At 44.6% G+C, this 17,505-nt stretch overlaps 3 protein-coding genes across 3 annotated transcripts in view; 2 read left to right on the top strand and 1 right to left on the bottom strand.

Moving 5' to 3' along the window:
* LOC131684057 (uncharacterized) overlaps positions 1-17,505 on the bottom strand; it is a 249,954-nt gene that overhangs the window by 178,175 nt on the left and 54,274 nt on the right. The gene's annotated exons all lie outside the window — the stretch shown is intronic.
* Positions 1,135-6,740, top strand: LOC131680630 (uncharacterized). The gene is made up of 2 exons (XM_058961345.1): positions 1,135-1,337; positions 1,396-6,740. The coding sequence occupies exon 2, from the start codon at positions 1,506-1,508 to the stop codon at positions 6,738-6,740; it is 5,235 nt and encodes a 1,744-aa protein (XP_058817328.1). The 5' UTR covers positions 1,135-1,337; positions 1,396-1,505.
* LOC131684056 (uncharacterized) lies at positions 6,704-13,229 on the top strand. The gene is made up of 2 exons (XM_058966581.1): positions 6,704-6,865; positions 6,924-13,229. Exon 2 carries the CDS (start codon positions 7,034-7,036, stop codon positions 12,944-12,946), a length of 5,913 nt encoding a protein of 1,970 aa, XP_058822564.1. The 5' UTR covers positions 6,704-6,865; positions 6,924-7,033; the 3' UTR covers positions 12,947-13,229.

Raw genomic sequence — 17,505 nt, 5'->3', positions numbered from 1 at the left:
CATGTATTAAAACTTACCTATATTTTACATTGAAATAGGTTAACACATTAAAGAGACTTAGTCAGTACGGTGTTTTGGTGTCAACATGAGCAAATTATTATGGATATCAATAAAGTAAGGTGTTGTAAACCATTTCCTAGTAAACGGTGTTCATCGAAGCTTCGCAAAGTAACGCAAAAAATTATTGAAATTTTAAAATCCACAGAGTGTAAAATTCAATTGGATGAGTCTGTTTTTATATGTGATACTTGCAGGTTGCAGGCATGCAATTCTGACAATATAAAATATCTGCAGTTACCGAGCATCTACACTACAGAACCACAATCATCTCCTTCAGGATATGATCCAGTAGACATATCATCTGTTACATCAATATTCTCAGCATCTACTCAGGAAAGCGATGTGCAGGATTATTCCAGAATACATAACATTGAAATATTCAATAAAGGAGTCCTGGGAATCAACGTTTCACCAATAGCAATAAACAAGCTTCAACAAGTCAATTATTCCAATAGTAAATATTCGAATATTTCACATGGAATACAAAAACATTTATTCGGGTTTAATGTAGAAAATGATGAGCTGGACTTATTAAAAACGAAAGCTGCTGACCTTGATGATATAATTTCTCAACTGAAATAGAGATTTGCAGATTCAGGATGTTCAAGAAACGATCAAGTGAGGTTATTGTCTATTTTACCAAAATCTTGGTCAAATCAAAAGATAATGGATGAATTTCATGCAAACAAACACATTGTATTGCAAGCTAGGTTGCTAGCAGAAGGAAAACATCACAACAACAAGAACAACAACAACGAATAGATGGTTCATACTTTGGATTCACAAACAAAAAACACGGTGTTGGAGTTCTATGATAGCGACCAGATTAGCCGAGCCATGCCTGGGCTAAACGACTATGTTTCTGTGAAAAAGGATGGTAAGCGTCAACATGTACAAAAACGTCTGTTAATTTGTTCATTGAAAGAGGCTTTTAATAGGTTTAAGGAAATTAGTGAATTTACTATTGGATTTAGTTCATTTGCATCATTGAGACCGAAGAATTGCAAGCTATTAGGAAGTTCAGGTTCTCATAACATTTGTGTTTGTACGATTCACGAGAATATTATTTTGTTGACGCAGCCGAACGTTCGGCAACCCTGCCGGCATGACGATACTCCATACATACGAGTCAGGCTGTCAGGCACAGCATAAAGCAGGAACTGTCAGGTTGAAGGGAGAATAAATAAAACGTGGTTGATTTTGGTCGTATGTAATAAAATTAAATGATTTATTTGCGAAGTCTAGAGGATAAGGCTAAGAGTAAGGCGCACTAAATTGTAAGTTTTTTTTCTTATTAAATTTAATGAATTGTCCTAACTTGAATTACACCTACAGTTGAAGCGTGAATAAACGACTTTCGGAAAGTGGAGCCTACTTAATTTGAGAAAACCGCAGTGGAGTTTGATTACACAAATTCCCCGGACAAAATCTTCAAAATTTATACGATGCCCGTGGCAAGAAGTCCGCTCGCGAGCCCGAATCGCAACGAGGTGGAAAGCAACTGCATCGCATGTGATAGACCCGATATGGTGGATAACATGGTCCAATGCGATGGATGCGACGACTGGTGGCACTATTCCTGCGCTGGTGTAACGAATTCCATTAACGAAAGAGCTTGGAGCTGTTCTAAATGTAATGCACTTACTAATGCGGCATCATCCAGCAGCGTTTCGGGTCGCGCTTCCCAACTGGCAGGCACGATGAAACGGCTAATGGAGAGGCAAGAGCTGGAAAAACAGCGCGTCGAATTAGAGCTTCAAAGGAAGTTTCTGGATGAGCAACAAAAGCTATTCAATGCCACCGTAGAGGATGAGATAAAGTCCCAGAAGAGCCGTGTGAGTCGCCGCTCTGCCCAAAATCGGGTGAACGAATGGCTGGGTTCAACAGCAGAAGGCGCAGTGGGAGGAAACCTCGTACCACTAGCAGCCATCCACACCGAACTCGGGCCACCAGGGAGAGTAGCGGACATAGTAGTGAACCCATCGAAGCAATGGCAAGAGGGCCAGAGAATTCTCAAGGAACAACCAACGTTAGGGAAGCCGCAACAACCGGAGGAGAAGCTAGATGCTGATAAACACAAACTAGCTGAGCAGCAAATAGCTGATTTACGGGAACAGCTGGAGCAATGCAAGAAGCTGCTCACTGGACTGCAACTGACATCTAGTACTCAGGTAAACTCTTCAGGTGCTATTGCCAAATCCCGTCCGAAAGCCCCTGAAATAGAAAACCGTTATGCCTTTGAAAATAACTTTAGTTACCAGACCTTTTTAACAAATCCCCCCACGACCAATAATAATATGCTTCGTAATCAGTCTCGTCGCGTGGGGCAGGGTCATATATTCGCACCTGCCGGCACACATAATTTGTATAAAACTGCGAATCAGCACAATCAGTCCTTTCTTCCGCCCAAAACACAAGTGAATTTTCCCCCAACACAGCATCCAACTCCGCAGCAACTTGCTGCGCGACAGTCCCTGGCTCGTGATCTCCCATGCTTTTCCGGAAATCCGTCGGAGTGGCCAATGTTCATCTCCAACTACAATTACACTACGGAAGCTTGCGGTTATACAGATGGTGAGAACATGATTCGGCTGCAACGGTGCCTCAAAGGACACGCGCTCGAGACTGTCCGCAGTCGTTTGGTGTTGCCACAGGCGGTGCCACACGTCATCGAAACGCTTCGCATGCGGTATGGGCGATCAGAGGTGCTGATAAACTCGCTGCTGCGAGAGGTGCGATCGATTCCAGCTCCCAGGTCGGACAAACTAGAAGGATTAATTGAATATGGGATGGCGGTGCAAGCATTGTGTGATCACATAGAAGCTGCCAACGAACAAGCGCATTTGGCGAATCCTACGCTTTTACAGGAGCTTGTGGGAAAGCTACCGGCAGATCAAAAACTGTTGTGGGCTGGATACAAACGTGGCGTAGGGAATGTGAATCTGCGAACATTCTGCGACTATATGGCTGACATCGTTCGCGACGCATCGAGTGTTATACTCTACGAACCTGATGCGGGAAAAACAGTGAGCAGAGACAAGTCGAGAAGCAAAGGGTACGTGAACTTGCACACGGCCGGCAGTAAGGACACAACATCGCCTGGGTGTCATTACTGTAGTAAGCAGGGTCACCGTCTTCGTGAGTGCAACGAGTTCAAAGGCCTCAGCGAGGATGATCGATGGCGAAAAGTTCGTGAACTAGGATTATGTCAGATTTGCCTCTTCAGGCATGGGCGACGAAGCTGTCGTAGCAACAGTCGGTGCACTGTCGATGGCTGTCAATATCGCCACCATCCTCTCCTACATTCGACGAGGAAGGCCGGGAGAGTTCCGACGGTGGAACTTGCAGAAAACCACGCTCACCGTTACCTAGATTCAAGCTCGCTATTTCGGATCGTTCCTGTTACAGTTTACGGAAAGTCTAAAGCCATCGATGTGTTTGCCTTTTTAGATGAGGGATCTACACTGACGCTAATTGAAGACGAGTTAGCAATGCAGCTTGATCTTGATGGAAGTCCGCAGCCACTTTGCCTTCATTGGACTGGCGACGTGTCTCGAAGGGAGACGGATTCGAAAAAGGTTTGCTTCGAGATCGCAGGAACAGGACACAGCCAAAAGTTCAAAATAGCAGAAGCACGAACTGTCGATCGCCTTAACCTGCCCAGCCAGAGTTTCCACCGTGAAGTAGCGGAAAGGAGATTCAAGTACCTGAAAGGAATACCACTGCAGAGTTACGCGAGCGTCGTGCCGAAACTTTTAATTGGAATCGATAACCTACGACTAGCCCTGCCTTTGAAGGTGAGGGAAGGAGACGGCACTGGACCGGTTGCAGTAAAAACGAGACTTGGGTGGTGTGTATACGGTCGCCAGCTGGACGAACCCGACAAGGTCCATAGTTTTCATATATGTGAATGTAATTCTAACGGTGAGTTGCATGAAGCAATGAAGCAGTTTTTTGAGTTCGAGCAAGCGAGTGTTAAGGTACCGGATTCAATGATGTCGGATGAAGATCAACGCGCACAATATCTTTTAGAGACTACAACCAAACGGATCGGGAACAGATATGAGACAGGACTGTTGTGGAAGCAAGATGATATCGTACTTCCAAACAGCTACCCGATGGCGGTGCGCCGTTTGAAGTGCCTTGAACGACAGATGGAGCGCAACCCTGTATTGAAAGAGAATCTTCATCGTCAGATTCGAGAGTATGGCGAGAAGGGATATGCACATCGAGCGACAGAAGATGAGTTATCGAGAGCGGACCCGCACAGAGTATGGTACCTTCCTCTGGGGGCGGTAACCAATGCGAAAAAACCCGGAAAGGTTCGTGTTGTCTGGGATGCTGCAGCCAAGGTAGACGGCGTATCGCTCAATTCCGTGCTATTGAAGGGTCCGGATAGACTAGCATCATTGCCCGGCATTCTCTACCGTTTCCGATTGTACCAAGTGGCCGTGAGTGCCGACATTCAAGAAATGTTTCACCAAGTGCGCATACGAGAAGTCGATAAGCACTCGCAGCGATTCCTATGGCGTTTCGATTCTTCTAAAGATCCCGTAATCTACCTTATGGATGTTGCTACGTTCGGCTCCACATGTTCACCGGCCTCAGCTCAATATATAAAGGACCTCAACGCGAAGGAGCACTCCGAGATGTTTCCGAGAGCAGTGCAGGGTATTGTCGACAGCCATTATGTCGATGATTATCTTGACAGCTTTGGAAGTGAAGAAGAAGCACGGCAGGTAGCAGCAGAAGTTCGACTAGTACATCGAAATGGCGGCTTTACGTTGCGTGGATGGCGATCAAACAACGAAAATATCCTTGATCATCTGGGTGAGCCCAGAACCGAGGACGGCAAAACCCTCTGCCTAACCAGGACTGCAGCAACTGAACGCGTACTAGGAATGCTGTGGATTCCCCGTACGGATGAGTTGAGCTTTTCTACACAACTGGGTGAAGATGTTCTATCCTTGATCGCTGGAGATATTCGACCAACAAAACGGCAGATTCTAAGGTGTGTTATGTCACTTTTCGACCCCTTAGGATTATTGGCACCATTCTTGATCCACGGCAAGGTGCTTATACAAAACCTGTGGAGAACTGGCGCGGATTGGGATGATAAAGTCGACGACAATTCACGTGACTTCTGGCGAAGATGGACGAAGATGATCGAGTTTATTTCGACCGTGCATATCCCACGTTGTTATTTTCCTGGCGCCACAAAGGAGACGTACGCTGCAACCCAATTCCATGTGTTTGTGGATGCTAGTGAAACCGCTTATTCCTGTGCTGTGTACTTACGAACGGTAGACTTCGGAGGCAAGGCCCAATGTGTGCTCGTTGCTGGAAAGGCCAAGGTGGCCCCTGTGAAACCATTGTCCGTGCCAAGACTGGAGTTGCAGGCATGCGTGCTTGGAACACGGTTGTTGAAGTTTACTCTGGAGAACCTTCGTATTCCCATTTCCAGACGGGTGCTGTGGACTGACTCTACAACTGCGTTGTCCTGGATTCTAGCGGATCCACGCAATTATCGACCCTTCATAGCGCATCGAGTAGGAGAAATTCTGGAGTCAACTAAAGCTAGCGAGTGGAGGTGGGTCCCGTCGAAGCGAAACCCTGCAGATGAAGCGACCAAGTGGGGAAGTGGCCCTTATTTTAGCGATGAGAGTAACTGGTTTGGAGGACCGAGCTTCTTGCGTCTTTCAGAAGACAACTGGCCGAAGTCAGTGAAACCGTCGGTAGCAACCACTGAGGAAATGCGTCCTTCGGTATTTCTTCACGTGGAGGCCGGACCTTTGATCGATTACAACCGCTTTTCCCGTTGGGAGAGATTGCATCGAACGATAGCTTACGTGAACCGTTTCTTGAACAACGCCCGAGGCACAGGACGTAAGTATTCTGGACAACTCGAGCAGGAAGAGTTACTGACTGCCAAGGAAACTATTTTCAAGCAAGTCCAGTATGAGGTGTATACGGATGAAATGATAACGCTGACAAGAAACACAGCTCTACCACTGGAGCAAAGGAAGTCGTTAGATACCGGTAGTGACCTGTACCAATACGTGCCGGTGTTGGACGATCGCGGATTGCTTCGTCAATGTAGTCGGGTCAGGAAGGCTAAACATCTGCCTGTTGATGCGCGGTACCCTATAATATTGCCAAGGGATCATCCTGTAACACTGCTTCTGATCGACTGGTACCATCGCGCATTTCATCACGCCAATCATGAAACGGTGCTCAACGAGATGCGGCAGGTGTATATGATCTCGAGGCTCCGGACTGTGGTGAGGAAAATTTCCCGGGCGTGCCAAGTCTGTAAAATCCGAAGAGCTCACCCCCAAATACCCCTGATGGCTCCGTTACCTACAGCCCGGCTTGCTGCCTATGTTCGTCCCTTCACATACACAGGACTTGATTATTTCGGACCAATGCTGGTGAGAGTCGGGAGGTCGAGCGTAAAAAGATGGATCGCTCTCTTCACCTGTCTCACAATTCGTGCAGTACATCTGGAGATAGCCTACAGCTTATCCACCGTTTCCTGTATCTCCTGCGTTCGAAGATTTGTGTCTCGACGAGGTTCACCGATTCAATTTTTCACCGATAACGGGACCAATTTCCAGGGAGCGGAGCGCCGGCATGACGATACTCCATACATACGAGTCAGGCTGTCAGGCACAGCATAAAGCAGGAACTGTCAGGTTGAAGGGAGAATAAATAAAACGTGGTTGATTTTGGTCGTATGTAATAAAATTAAATGATTTATTTGCGAAGTCTAGAGGATAAGGCTAAGAGTAAGGCGCACTAAATTGTAAGTTTTTTTTCTTATTAAATTTAATGAATTGTCCTAACTTGAATTACACCTACAGTTGAAGCGTGAATAAACGACTTTCGGAAAGTGGAGCCTACTTAATTTGAGAAAACCGCAGTGGAGTTTGATTACACAAATTCCCCGGACAAAATCTTCAAAATTTATACGATGCCCGTGGCAAGAAGTCCGCTCGCGAGCCCGAATCGCAACGAGGTGGAAAGCAACTGCATCGCATGTGATAGACCCGATATGGTGGATAACATGGTCCAATGCGATGGATGCGACGACTGGTGGCACTATTCCTGCGCTGGTGTAACGAATTCCATTAACGAAAGAGCTTGGAGCTGTTCTAAATGTAATGCACTTACTAATGCGGCATCATCCAGCAGCGTTTCGGGTCGCGCTTCCCAACTGGCAGGCACGATGAAACGGCTAATGGAGAGGCAAGAGCTGGAAAAACAGCGCGTCGAATTAGAGCTTCAAAGGAAGTTTCTGGATGAGCAACAAAAGCTATTCAATGCCACCGTAGAGGATGAGATAAAGTCCCAGAAGAGCCGTGTGAGTCGCCGCTCTGCCCAAAATCGGGTGAACGAATGGCTGGGTTCAACAGCAGAAGGCGCAGTTGGAGGAAACCTCGTACCACTAGCAGCCATCCACACCGAACTCGGGCCACCAGGGAGAGTAGCGGACATAGTAGTGAACCCATCGAAGCAATGGCAAGAGGGCCAGAGAATTCTCAAGGAACAACCAACGTTAGGGAAGCCGCAACAACCGGAGGAGAAGCTAGATGCTGATAAACACAAACTAGCTGAGCAGCAAATAGCTGATTTACGGGAACAGCTGGAGCAATGCAAGAAGCTGCTCACTGGACTGCAACTGACATCTAGTACTCAGGTAAACTCTTCAGGTGCTATTGCCAAATCCCGTCCGAAAGCCCCTGAAATAGAAAACCGTTATGCCTTTGAAAATAACTTTAGTTACCAGACCTTTTTAACAAATCCCCCCACGACCAATAATAATATGCTTCGTAATCAGTCTCGTCGCGTGGGGCAGGGTCATATATTCGCACCTGCCGGCACACATAATTTGTATAAAACTGCGAATCAGCACAATCAGTCCTTTCTTCCGCCCAAAACACAAGTGAATTTTCCCCCAACACAGCATCCAACTCCGCAGCAACTTGCTGCGCGACAGTCCCTGGCTCGTGATCTCCCATGCTTTTCCGGAAATCCGTCGGAGTGGCCAATGTTCATCTCCAACTACAATTACACTACGGAAGCTTGCGGTTATACAGATGGTGAGAACATGATTCGGCTGCAACGGTGCCTCAAAGGACACGCGCTCGAGACTGTCCGCAGTCGTTTGGTGTTGCCACAGGCGGTGCCACACGTCATCGAAACGCTTCGCATGCGGTATGGGCGATCAGAGGTGCTGATAAACTCGCTGCTGCGAGAGGTGCGATCGATTCCAGCTCCCAGGTCGGACAAACTAGAAGGATTAATTGAATATGGGATGGCGGTGCAAGCATTGTGTGATCACATAGAAGCTGCCAACGAACAAGCGCATTTGGCGAATCCTACGCTTTTACAGGAGCTTGTGGGAAAGCTACCGGCAGATCAAAAACTGTTGTGGGCTGGATACAAACGTGGCGTAGGGAATGTGAATCTGCGAACATTCTGCGACTATATGGCTGACATCGTTCGCGACGCATCGAGTGTTATACTCTACGAACCTGATGCGGGAAAAACAGTGAGCAGAGACAAGTCGAGAAGCAAAGGGTACGTGAACTTGCACACGGCCGGCAGTAAGGACACAACATCGCCTGGGTGTCATTACTGTAGTAAGCAGGGTCACCGTCTTCGTGAGTGCAACGAGTTCAAAGGCCTCAGCGAGGATGATCGATGGCGAAAAGTTCGTGAACTAGGATTATGTCAGATTTGCCTCTTCAGGCATGGGCGACGAAGCTGTCGTAGCAACAGTCGGTGCACTGTCGATGGCTGTCAATATCGCCACCATCCTCTCCTACATTCGACGAGGAAGGCCGGGAGAGTTCCGACGGTGGAACTTGCAGAAAACCACGCTCACCGTTACCTAGATTCAAGCTCGCTATTTCGGATCGTTCCTGTTACAGTTTACGGAAAGTCTAAAGCCATCGATGTGTTTGCCTTTTTAGATGAGGGATCTACACTGACGCTAATTGAAGACGAGTTAGCAATGCAGCTTGATCTTGATGGAAGTCCGCAGCCACTTTGCCTTCATTGGACTGGCGACGTGTCTCGAAGGGAGACGGATTCGAAAAAGGTTTGCTTCGAGATCGCAGGAACAGGACACAGCCAAAAGTTCAAAATAGCAGAAGCACGAACTGTCGATCGCCTTAACCTGCCCAGCCAGAGTTTCCACCGTGAAGTAGCGGAAAGGAGATTCAAGTACCTGAAAGGAATACCACTGCAGAGTTACGCGAGCGTCGTGCCGAAACTTTTAATTGGAATCGATAACCTACGACTAGCCCTGCCTTTGAAGGTGAGGGAAGGAGACGGCACTGGACCGGTTGCAGTAAAAACGAGACTTGGGTGGTGTGTATACGGTCGCCAGCTGGACGAACCCGACAAGGTCCATAGTTTTCATATATGTGAATGTAATTCTAACGGTGAGTTGCATGAAGCAATGAAGCAGTTTTTTGAGTTCGAGCAAGCGAGTGTTAAGGTACCGGATTCAATGATGTCGGATGAAGATCAACGCGCACAATATCTTTTAGAGACTACAACCAAACGGATCGGGAACAGATATGAGACAGGACTGTTGTGGAAGCAAGATGATATCGTACTTCCAAACAGCTACCCGATGGCGGTGCGCCGTTTGAAGTGCCTTGAACGACAGATGGAGCGCAACCCTGTATTGAAAGAGAATCTTCATCGTCAGATTCGAGAGTATGGCGAGAAGGGATATGCACATCGAGCGACAGAAGATGAGTTATCGAGAGCGGACCCGCACAGAGTATGGTACCTTCCTCTGGGGGCGGTAACCAATGCGAAAAAACCCGGAAAGGTTCGTGTTGTCTGGGATGCTGCAGCCAAGGTAGACGGCGTATCGCTCAATTCCGTGCTATTGAAGGGTCCGGATAGACTAGCATCATTGCCCGGCATTCTCTACCGTTTCCGATTGTACCAAGTGGCCGTGAGTGCCGACATTCAAGAAATGTTTCACCAAGTGCGCATACGAGAAGTCGATAAGCACTCGCAGCGATTCCTATGGCGTTTCGATTCTTCTAAAGATCCCGTAATCTACCTTATGGATGTTGCTACGTTCGGCTCCACATGTTCACCGGCCTCAGCTCAATATATAAAGGACCTCAACGCGAAGGAGCACTCCGAGATGTTTCCGAGAGCAGTGCAGGGTATTGTCGACAGCCATTATGTCGATGATTATCTTGACAGCTTTGGAAGTGAAGAAGAAGCACGGCAGGTAGCAGCAGAAGTTCGACTAGTACATCGAAATGGCGGCTTTACGTTGCGTGGATGGCGATCAAACAACGAAAATATCCTTGATCATCTGGGTGAGCCCAGAACCGAGGACGGCAAAACCCTCTGCCTAACCAGGACTGCAGCAACTGAACGCGTACTAGGAATGCTGTGGATTCCCCGTACGGATGAGTTGAGCTTTTCTACACAACTGGGTGAAGATGTTCTATCCTTGATCGCTGGAGATATTCGACCAACAAAACGGCAGATTCTAAGGTGTGTTATGTCACTTTTCGACCCCTTAGGATTATTGGCACCATTCTTGATCCACGGCAAGGTGCTTATACAAAACCTGTGGAGAACTGGCGCGGATTGGGATGATAAAGTCGACGACAATTCACGTGACTTCTGGCGAAGATGGACGAAGATGATCGAGTTTATTTCGACCGTGCATATCCCACGTTGTTATTTTCCTGGCGCCACAAAGGAGACGTACGCTGCAACCCAATTCCATGTGTTTGTGGATGCTAGTGAAACCGCTTATTCCTGTGCTGTGTACTTACGAACGGTAGACTTCGGAGGCAAGGCCCAATGTGTGCTCGTTGCTGGAAAGGCCAAGGTGGCCCCTGTGAAACCATTGTCCGTGCCAAGACTGGAGTTGCAGGCATGCGTGCTTGGAACACGGTTGTTGAAGTTTACTCTGGAGAACCTTCGTATTCCCATTTCCAGACGGGTGCTGTGGACTGACTCTACAACTGCGTTGTCCTGGATTCTAGCGGATCCACGCAATTATCGACCCTTCATAGCGCATCGAGTAGGAGAAATTCTGGAGTCAACTAAAGCTAGCGAGTGGAGGTGGGTCCCGTCGAAGCGAAACCCTGCAGATGAAGCGACCAAGTGGGGAAGTGGCCCTTATTTTAGCGATGAGAGTAACTGGTTTGGAGGACCGAGCTTCTTGCGTCTTTCAGAAGACAACTGGCCGAAGTCAGTGAAACCGTCGGTAGCAACCACTGAGGAAATGCGTCCTTCGGTATTTCTTCACGTGGAGGCCGGACCTTTGATCGATTACAACCGCTTTTCCCGTTGGGAGAGATTGCATCGAACGATAGCTTACGTGAACCGTTTCTTGAACAACGCCCGAGGCACAGGACGTAAGTATTCTGGACAACTCGAGCAGGAAGAGTTACTGACTGCCAAGGAAACTATTTTCAAGCAAGTCCAGTATGAGGTGTATACGGATGAAATGATAACGCTGACAAGAAACACAGCTCTACCACTGGAGCAAAGGAAGTCGTTAGATACCGGTAGTGACCTGTACCAATACGTGCCGGTGTTGGACGATCGCGGATTGCTTCGTCAATGTAGTCGGGTCAGGAAGGCTAAACATCTGCCTGTTGATGCGCGGTACCCTATAATATTGCCAAGGGATCATCCTGTAACACTGCTTCTGATCGACTGGTACCATCGCGCATTTCATCACGCCAATCATGAAACGGTGCTCAACGAGATGCGGCAGGTGTATATGATCTCGAGGCTCCGGACTGTGGTGAGGAAAATTTCCCGGGCGTGCCAAGTCTGTAAAATCCGAAGAGCTCACCCCCAAATACCCCTGATGGCTCCGTTACCTACAGCCCGGCTTGCTGCCTATGTTCGTCCCTTCACATACACAGGACTTGATTATTTCGGACCAATGCTGGTGAGAGTCGGGAGGTCGAGCGTAAAAAGATGGATCGCTCTCTTCACCTGTCTCACAATTCGTGCAGTACATCTGGAGATAGCCTACAGCTTATCCACCGTTTCCTGTATCTCCTGCGTTCGAAGATTTGTGTCTCGACGAGGTTCACCGATTCAATTTTTCACCGATAACGGGACCAATTTCCAGGGAGCGGAGCGCATTCTACGAGAGCAGATCAGTCAGGAAGTGTCAGCAACATTTACTAACGCATCAACGAAATGGACGTTTAATCCGCCAGGGGCTCCTCACATGGGTGGTGCGTGGGAGCGCTTAGTACGATCGGTTAAAAACGCGATGGGGCATGCGTACTTGGGCAGGAAGTTGGACGATGAAGGACTGCATACGATGGTCGTGGAGGCGGAATGGCTGGTAAATTCTAGGCCTCTAACGTACTTGCCGATTGACTCTGAGGAATCGGAGGCGCTCACGCCAAATCACTTTCTGCTCGGAAATTCGAGCGGGGTCAAGCAGCCGGTAGTGCACGTAGCTTCTCAGACTAGGATCTTACGGGATTCATGGGTTCAAATCCAACAGAATCTGGGCGTTTTCTGGAAACGATGGGTGTCGGAATATCTGCCGGTGATTCGCAGACAGTCAAAATGGTTCGGTGAAGTAAAGGCTGTTGCCGAAGGAGATTTGGTGCTGATCGTCGAAGAAACGAAGCGAAACGGATGGATCCGTGGTCGTGTGGTTACCGTTATGAAGGACAGCGAGGGTAGAGTGCGCCAGGCGATCGTACAAACGCCGAACGGGCAGCTGCGTCGTCCTGTATCCAAGTTAGCGTTACTGGATGTCGAAGGAAGTGAACGTGCAGTCTTGACTGGTGGCAAGATACACCCGCGGGAGGATGTTGACGCAGCCGAACGTTCGGCAACCCTGCCGGCATGACGATACTCCATACATACGAGTCAGGCTGTCAGGCACAGCATAAAGCAGGAACTGTCAGGTTGAAGGGAGAATAAATAAAACGTGGTTGATTTTGGTCGTATGTAATAAAATTAAATGATTTATTTGCGAAGTCTAGAGGATAAGGCTAAGAGTAAGGCGCACTAAATTGTAAGTTTTTTTTCTTATTAAATTTAATGAATTGTCCTAACTTGAATTACACCTACAGTTGAAGCGTGAATAAACGACTTTCGGAAAGTGGAGCCTACTTAATTTGAGAAAACCGCAGTGGAGTTTGATTACACAAATTCCCCGGACATATTTTAATGCTCCATAGTCTACAAAAATATTCTTTCGAAAAAGATTACAAGTTGTATTTCGAAAAAATGTTGTGTAGTACATCGTCAAGATCAAAAGATTGTTCTTCGTGAATGTGACCGCTGTCCAAATCTTTCAATGTTTGAACACAATTTTTCGGAAGAATTGGAGGAACGTTGTGTTGGAGAAATAACTTTCGAACAATGGGTTGCTACCGATAGATGTAATCTAGAAACACTCGTCAAACCAGTTGATGAGTTTGTAACACATTTTGGTGAGAAGTTGGAAAAATTGATAACTCATGATTATATAAAAAATCAACAGTCTATTTTTTTAAATGAATCAAAATCGTCTTTAAAAATAGGCGAAGTTTTAGTAATTTGTGATTTTTCTGAGAATTATTCATTTGTTTTGCAGGATGCTTCTCAGAGTAGTTATTGGAACAATGATCAAGCTACAATTCATCCGTTTGTTATTTATTATATGGACTCTGGAATAATAAAAAATTCAAGTTTTGTAATAATATCCGAAGTTCTAAAACATGATACAATCGCGGTGCAGGTATTCATTTCAAAGTTACTAACTTTTCTAAAACCAAAAATGCAATTAAAGAAGGCTATATTTATGTCTGATGGAGCTGCTTCTCAATACAAAAATAGAATTTTTTTGCTAGTCTTTGTAAATATAAAACTAATTATAACATTGATGCTGAGTGGCACTTTTTTGCAACTTCTCATGGAAAAGGACCCTGTGACGCAATTGGCGGGACATTGAAACGAATGGCAAGAAATGCGAGCTTAGCAATAGCACACGAACATCCAATCACAAGTGCAGAAGAGTTATATAAATGGGCTAACCAGCGAAGTAATGAACAATTAACAAAAATTTCGTTTTGTTATGTATCACAAGAAGAATACGAACAGGGAGCAGCTGAATGGAGTAGCCTGTATCAGAAGGCAAAAATGATTCCAGGTACACAGAAATATCACTCTTTTGTTCCTATTTCAGAAAATAAAATTGCCGCGAAACTGTTTTCGAATGACGAAACACCAAGTATTTTTAGCATATATAAACGAACAAAGTGTTAAGGTGTATATAGAAGATAGGAATTGTATATAATAGGAAGAAATAAATTTTAGTATAAAAAATGACCGATAGTGATTTTATAAATCGGAACTATAACTTGCAACATTATCCTCTTATCATCTTGGTGTCAAAAGGTAAGTTGTAGAACTTATCATGACTATTATGAAAATCGTACGATTGTTGATGGAGAAACGCGAATAACTTATGAAAAGGGCGTAATTTAACGAATTATTACTTTTTGTCTAAGCAAAATTTAAAATATCTTGAAAACTACCACATTTTCGAAGATTTTTGTGAAGAGCATTTTGATTCGAAATGACATTGGGAATCATATTCTATAAAAAAAAATATATTTTTGTCTGTAACATAGTATAGAATTGAAAAACATGTACAAATTTGTTGTTAGAAAAACTTTTTTATTGATAACTTCTCCATCAAAAAATTAGACTTAAAATATTTCTTTTTTATTTAGGTTTTCGCTGGCAAAAAATAAAAAATTAAAAAAATGGGTTTTTTTTAATTCCAATTTTTAATATAAATTATAATTTTTTTTGAAAATCGGTACAATTTTTTTTTCAGTGTATATTTTTTTTACAAAGATTAATGAATGCCCTGCAACTCATTCTCGAATAGTTTTGCTGAACAAATTATGGTTTTCGTATTATTATTGTTTGTTCATTGTGCATGCAAAAACACATACGCCCTTTAAAAAAAAAGCTCTTGAGTCAAAATGGTCTAATAACCTGTGGAAGTCATGGAGACTCATAAACCAAACATAGCTGCAAATTTTTGTTAAAATCGGAGATAGTGGATTTTTATGGTCGGCCACTTCCCCGAGGAATTCCTCTACTGCTTCAATACTTCAATCGTTGGATTTGATGTTTCGAATTTATCTCTTCAGTAACTAGTAACAACATGGTGCTAGTTAGACGTTAAATCTAAACTAACACGGAAATTGCCATTAAACCCAAACAGTCACACTACTTGTGTAAACGTCTAAAGCAACTGGTTGTTTCCGCATGATGTCCCGTGAGGTCCAAAGTTGGTGCTAGTTATTGACGAGCAAAACGTGAAAGACCAAATCAAATTTTATCTAGTTGTGTGCTACACCCTGGTTTAATCTGTATTTCCTTTTAGTGAGTGAATTAGGCAAATTTTAATACTTGCCATCAATCTGTCAAAGCCATATTTAGTTAGGTATGGCGGGAAAGAACGGCTGATAGAGTTACCGTTAATTTCTCGATACGAACTGGTAGGTCTGTTTGTCTGTAACTTTATCATAGACTTTTGTATTTGTTAAAGAGTTCTCGAAAGGGTTAGCGCAAAGAGCAAATATATACAAACCACCGAACGTGATATCATTTTCAGCGTTTCAAATAGATTGCTGTTGCTTCCATCAGCTGTTTCTCGTGGGCTGAGACATGAAAAAGTAAAGCTTAAGATTGAGGGATTCACTTTTGAATTGTACTGATGGTTCCTGGAAGTAGGGTGATTCAGACGTATGAGGCGCGGATCGGCAAGTTTGCTTCGGCAGGTTCCACATTTGAGCTCGGCAATTCCTCGCAGATTCAAATTGTCAGCAATTTTAAAAAATGGTATCTCGGCAAAGGGGCGTGTGTTTACTGATCTCGGCAAAATATGCAGGAAATGCTGAGATTAGGCAGCAAAATTAAATGTGTTAAGTAGTTAATATGTTAAGTAGTCAGGTAGTATAATAATACTTTTAATAATAACAAAGTCCTCGAGCAGTTTTCTTTTAATTAGAAGAAATAGCAAGATCCTTATTGAGGCGTGGAACTAGCAAGATCTTATTATCCACATCAGATGTTACAAGACAGTGGTTTTCAACATTTTTCACCATACACATTAACCCTCTCCACATTTTGAAAACGTTTTGAAATGTACATGGGTCAGCTCAGATTTTGTGAATTTAAAAACTTTCGCCAAAAATGACTTAATTTGGACATGATTTAGAGGTGTCTTCAATCAAAAATCGTGTTTTTGCTGTGTTTCCATGGTAAGATCACTTAAGCTCTGATTTAATAGGCCCTACATGCCCACATATCATCAAAGGTTGTTCCCTTGACATATCTTAACATGTTTTAATAAATAAACATAGCTCTAATCGCAATAGAAAATTTGTTAACTAGATTTTTATATAGAAAAGAATATCAAAACCAAGGAAAATTAGTAGTATTTTTTCTTGGTTTTGATATTCTTTTCTATATAAAAGTTCAGTTAATAAATTTTCTGTTCTGATTAGAGCTATGTTCACCTGTTAAAACATGTTAAGATATGCATAAGGAACAACCTTTGATGATATGTGGGCATGTAGGGCCTATTAAATCAGAGTTTAGGTGATCTTACCGTGGAAACATAGCAAAAACACGATTTTTGATTGGAGACACCTCTAAAACATGTAGGGTTGCCACCCCTCCGGGTTTGACCCGGAGACTCCGGTTTTGACCCGGAGACTCCGGTTTTCGGGAGCGATCTTCGGGTTTTACATCAATTTCTCCGGGTTTGGTGGGAAGAAGCATAGGTTAAATTTTGTTGGAATTAATTTATTCTTTACAAAATATTTAAAAATTCCAAATTAACTATTACTCTGGTTTAGATTTATTTTCCCGACTAACCCTTCGTTTCAAGGTGGCGAAGAGTTTACCAAATATTGCTAATTTCTTTCACAAAGCAATGAAAATGAAAAACAAATAAAATTTACTACAAATTAACCTTCCGGAAGTCGCGCTAGTGCAATGAGTGCACGCTTCTCTGAAAATCTAGCGAAATCGTCTTAGGGGACTCCTTCGGTAAGCCATATGCGCGACTTCCGGAGGGTTAAGGAAAGTAATATTTCGCTATGTGCTACAATTGAAATGTTGCATTCCACTAAGTCGCTCAAAATGGTGTAAAAAAGTTATTTTACTGCAATTTTACCAAATCATTTCACTTCTAGTGGTGCTTATCACTAGCTGCACTAAGGTCTGGCAGATTTGTTCTAATCCAACTGACTAGGTCAACATCAAACGAGTTCTTGCGGTGTTGTTGCTACTCCAGCAGCGATCCTTAACTGGGCTAGGGAGGTGAGTTTTGCCCCTTTGTTGCGAAATTAAAATTTGTTGGTGACGAATAACCGACACCACATAGTGTGATGTCGC

This window comes from Topomyia yanbarensis, chromosome 2 (assembly GCF_030247195.1).
Source record: "Topomyia yanbarensis strain Yona2022 chromosome 2, ASM3024719v1, whole genome shotgun sequence".
NCBI classification, from domain to species: Eukaryota; Metazoa; Arthropoda; class Insecta; order Diptera; family Culicidae; genus Topomyia; species Topomyia yanbarensis.
The sequence above is the reverse complement of the archived record's forward strand: the minus strand, read 5'-3'. Positions and strand labels throughout refer to the sequence as shown.